Here is a 4,755-nt window from a genome sequence, read left to right as displayed (position 1 = left end):
TCAGAAGCAGGGACTCTGCGTGGTGCTGCGATGTGGATACCGATCAACGGACACTGCTGATAGGACAGAGCTGGCAGCAAGGAGATGACGCAAAAAATTGCAGATTCGCCCAGCCGCCTATAAATCCCATCAGGGGATAGCTGTTGCAAGACCACAAGATGGACATGCACACGCAAATAAAAAAAAAAAAAAAAAAAAAAAAAAAAGAGGGGGGTGTCCCACTGGGCGGGGTACTAATTGGGGTTGGGTGCTAGGACATGCAATGCAGTATGGGAAGGCATGAAAAAAACCTCCCTCATAAACAGAACGATCCGAAGTAGACAAAAGAAAAGAACAACTCACCGTTGAGCATATCAATATATTTCACATTATCTCCACCAGCCGAAATTGGCGTCGTTGTGTCCGGACTATTTCGCATATCGGTTCCTTCACTTCCTTCCGCGGTCTCGTACTTCACGGGAATCTCGACGGGCAGCTCGCCCACAGGATCGAAGTCGAGGAATTCCGCATTGGTGAACAGAGCCAATTCCGCGTCTACATCGAACAAAGTCTGCTGCTGCTCCTGCTCCTGCAGTGCCTGGTCATAGGGGGACGGAATGGTGTTGAGGTCGTTTAGGTACTGCGAGAAATTTGGCGCTCGGCGCCCGCTGTAGCCTGACATGGCTCTTCTTTTCGCAACGGATCGAGCCCCCGGAAGGGATAATATATGAAAGTCCCCAGCACGATAGATTTGTCACTTTTTCAAATTATTCTACTTGTTTCGATGTTGCAATGCGGTTGAAGATCTGAGATGAGATTGTAACGGATCACGCTGAGACGGCAAACAGGGAATGGAAAGCTTGTGTAGTTTTAACGAGAGGGGACGACTATATGTAGTATGGGCTTAGCGAGAGAGGAGGTCCGTGTGATATGGCGAGTGCAGATAGCGGGGGATGGTACTGCTGCGCCGAAGATGCCTGGCTGGCTCGCTGTCAAGAGACGGTATGGTATGCCTTGGGAGAAAGAGGGCGATTGGGTGCGGAGGGGTTAGGCGAGAGAAGGCGGGAGAGGACTCGGGAGTTGGAGGTGGGCGGGTTGGCGGTTTTGCCTCGTCCTTTGTGCGGCGGCGAGACCCGGGCTGGCCCCAGCAAAGTTTTCGCGTGGGAAAGACGGCTGACTAATGGCCGTTGACTCGCAAACCCCCGCTGGCTTGGCGCCCGGCTTGGCTCACGGCAAAGGTACTTCGGCCGTTACCACGAAGATTACGTTTGTGGCAGACCGGTTCAAAGATCACGGAGTTGGTTGGTTGTTTGTTTGTTTCTTGGTGCCAATTGCAGGGACGGCTCTGGGTGTGGATGTACTGTTCGTATTGTGCCTGGTCCTTTCATGTTCAGCCAAGGGGTTCGGGGCATTCGAATCAGTTCGTTCTATCCTCATCAGCATGTGAAGGGGAGCATCATTTCTGCATGAATTAGCAGTAACATCCTAACATCCTCTTCATGGAAAGCGAGTAAGATTCCATGCAATAACCGGATGTGGAAAAGCTGCAGACACTGTTTCTGGCTTTGGCAAATCCCGGGTATCAGTGAGACTATGGAAGGTTATTTCATCCCAAACAACCATTCTCCCCGTACTCAGTACATTCAAAGCTAAACCTCTGTCCATATCTCAATCACAGCATATTATAATAAAATATGTAGGTAATTTAAAATCCCCTATTGAATTCATCTATTTTAACATATATGTTTTTTCTAGAAATTTATATCATATGATATGTATTACGTATGTAAAGATCAAGGATATTTTCTTAACTATATAAAAGTTACATAAAATGTATTCAGATTTCTAGTTTTCGTTTTTTTTTTTTTTTCTGATTTCTATGAGAAAAATATGCTTATGTGTAATATGATCTAACTTGAATTTAGATTAAAAACTTAAATATTCTGAAAAATATTAATTATACATTGCCGATAACACCGTTGATCTGAATACATCTCTCATAATTTGTAATCCTAACTCTAAGGGCCTGTTCAGTGTGGCCGTGTGTACTCATTCTTTTTGTACAGATCTCCACTTTTTTTAAAAAGTACAGCTAAATATGATGATCATTTAATGAGCAGAGTGACTGTACTAATATTACAGCTTCTTTTTATAAAGTATGAATGAAAAAGATCAGATGTTCAGTGAATTAAATAACTGTACTTACATATTTCACTAAAATTATATAAATAAGCAGTATTTAACTTCAATAGTGTGTGGCAGTGTAGAATAATATAGAATAGCATTCATAATGAAGATAGTTAATTAATATTAATTAAAAAGAAACTTGTAAAAATACATTCTTTTTAAATGAAGTTCAAAATTAATTTAAAAAGAACATGTTTTTACAAACTTCTTTCTTCATCATATAAAAAATTGATCAGTGAAAATCAATATGAAAAATAATCAATAATAAACTGATGAGATGAATAAAAAGATTTTATAAATTGCAATTTCACAGTATATTAATTTTCATCAACAATTGTTTATTAAAATAGTTATAAATTTAATGATGAAAACCTCTTTAATATCATAAAAAAAATATTATATGAAAGATCTTTTATTAATATTTTATATACTGCTCAGCTGCTGAAATCAAATACTCATTTTAATCATATTAAAAATGTCACTCATTTTTATTGAAAAACATTTATGCAATTTATTATTCTTTTCAAAAAATATATAATTATATCTGAATTTGATGTTACAAATGTGATGAAGATGAAAGAAAAAGCAATGATATTTCTTTATATTATTATACAAGAATTTTTATATTGAAATGCTGTGAAAAAATTTATGTATTTATTTGATACAATTTCAAAGTAAAAATTAACTTCTCATATAATCATCATATGATTTTTATTATTTTGAAAATACTCATTCATTTTATATAGAGTATTTCATGAGATGTTGAAAGCATTTTGTATGCTTTACAACCAGCTTATATAATGTCAAAACCTTTTATAAAATATAATGAAGATTTGCTCAATGACAATTCTAAGCAGTGATCATTTTTTAGAGATTATATTGAAGTTTTAGATAATACTCATATTTCAATATTTATTTTTTCTAATCAGCAATTTAATTGATGAAATTGAAAAAAATAAATCTCACAAAATGTTTTGACAATATGTGATTTTGAAATGAATTTTATATATATATATTCTTAAATAAAAGATTCTGCTTATAATATATATGTTTTTAATCTAATTTAAAAATATAATAACTTTTCAATAGAGAAACTCTGCTATTTTCTTGCAGATATTGATTGTTTTAAAAAATTTTCATAATATTAATTTCTTATTCTAATATATGATATCATTTCAAAAAACTTGAAAATGGAGATAAATAATCTGTTATTAAGAAAAATTTGTTCAATCTTTAGTATGTTAATTTACAGAGGTAATTGAATGAGTTTTCAAAGTATTTAAATGATAATTTTAAATATACAATCGAAGAAAAGATGAATTCTTCATTACTATTCAAATCAATCTTATTTTCACATTGATAGCACTTCATAACCCCGGTGGCTGAATGGGTAATGCGGCCACTAAGTAGCGCCTTGGCATGGGGACTCAAAGTGTGTGGGTTTGAAATTCACAAGGAAACAACATTACATTTAGAGTTAACTTCTCAGCTTCTAAAATAAAGGAATGTGAATTTGTCAAGTAGATATCTTTGAATAGATCTACTATCTGATTTAGCTTATTGTTTCTGAGTTGAAAATCTGTATTGTAAGTATCAAATTCTGTTTTTCATTAATTTTTCTATGTTTTTATTATATTCTTGACATTATTTAACACTAAGCATTCCTTCTGTATAATTAACTCTTGCCTGTATTTAACATTACACAAGGACTCGTCATAAGCACTGCTTGCATACGAGTATAACGGAAGAATAATAATAATAATAACTTTATAACTTCATAAATAAATATGAAAATTTAAATGATACTAATCTAAAGAATTTAAATGATGAAATGAAGTTAAAACAATGGAATATAATAAATGAAAGAGAGAATGATGATGAAATAATTAGAAAAAGAGGTTAAATTGCAAAGAAAATATAAAAGTTTTATAAAAAATATATTAAATATATAGAAGATTAATCAGCAAATCATATATAATTAATATATGAATCAAAATTGCTTATATGTATTTTAATAAAAATAATTGAATTCTAAATATAATTCCACTTTCAAAAATATAAAATGGTAATATATTAATGTATTCATTGTATATTATATCACAATATAATTTATAAGCTAATAAAATGTTTTAAATTATCTAACCATCACACATAAAAAATTGTGATGTTTTAAAACAAGTGTTTGTAAGTGTAATTCATCATTATTTATAATATTGAGTAAAATTCAGTGATGTTTTTAAATATTTTGAAAGAAATAAAATATAAAAAATAATTTAAAAATGTTATTATTATTATTACTTCTGTCACTATTTCTATCATTACTTATATTATTATTTTTTTCATCATTTTTTTTATTAATCTCATTGCAGCATCTATCACATCTGCTGTATTGATGACATTTCATTCAACATCTGCATAATATGATTTTATTGAACATTGATTGAATTATATTTCAAATTTAGATACAGCTGAGCTTCTTGAATGTTGAGAAAATAGTATAAAATTATAATATATTGTTGATAAGAAATCTCATTGTGAATTTTTCAAGGTTCTGAAATTAAATTCTGCATTTCATTTATAAATAAGTGG

At 32.0% G+C, this 4,755-nt stretch overlaps 1 protein-coding gene across 1 annotated transcript; it reads right to left on the bottom strand.

The window, feature by feature from the left end:
* Window positions 1-43: 43 nt before the first annotated feature.
* On the bottom strand, window positions 44-661 carry HCAG_08970 (predicted protein; the record flags this gene model as incomplete). The annotated part of the gene is made up of 2 exons (XM_001536085.1): window positions 44-117; window positions 343-661. The coding sequence occupies 2 exons, from the start codon at window positions 659-661 to the stop codon at window positions 44-46; spliced, it is 393 nt and encodes a 130-aa protein (XP_001536135.1).
* Window positions 662-4,755: the final 4,094 nt, after the last annotated feature.

Source organism: Histoplasma capsulatum, genomic scaffold, assembly GCF_000149585.1.
Source record: "Histoplasma capsulatum NAm1 scaffold_14 genomic scaffold, whole genome shotgun sequence".
Lineage (NCBI taxonomy): Eukaryota > Fungi > Ascomycota > Eurotiomycetes > Onygenales > Ajellomycetaceae > Histoplasma > Histoplasma mississippiense.
Note: the sequence above shows the minus strand (reverse complement) of the source record. Positions and strands in the feature narration are given on the sequence as shown.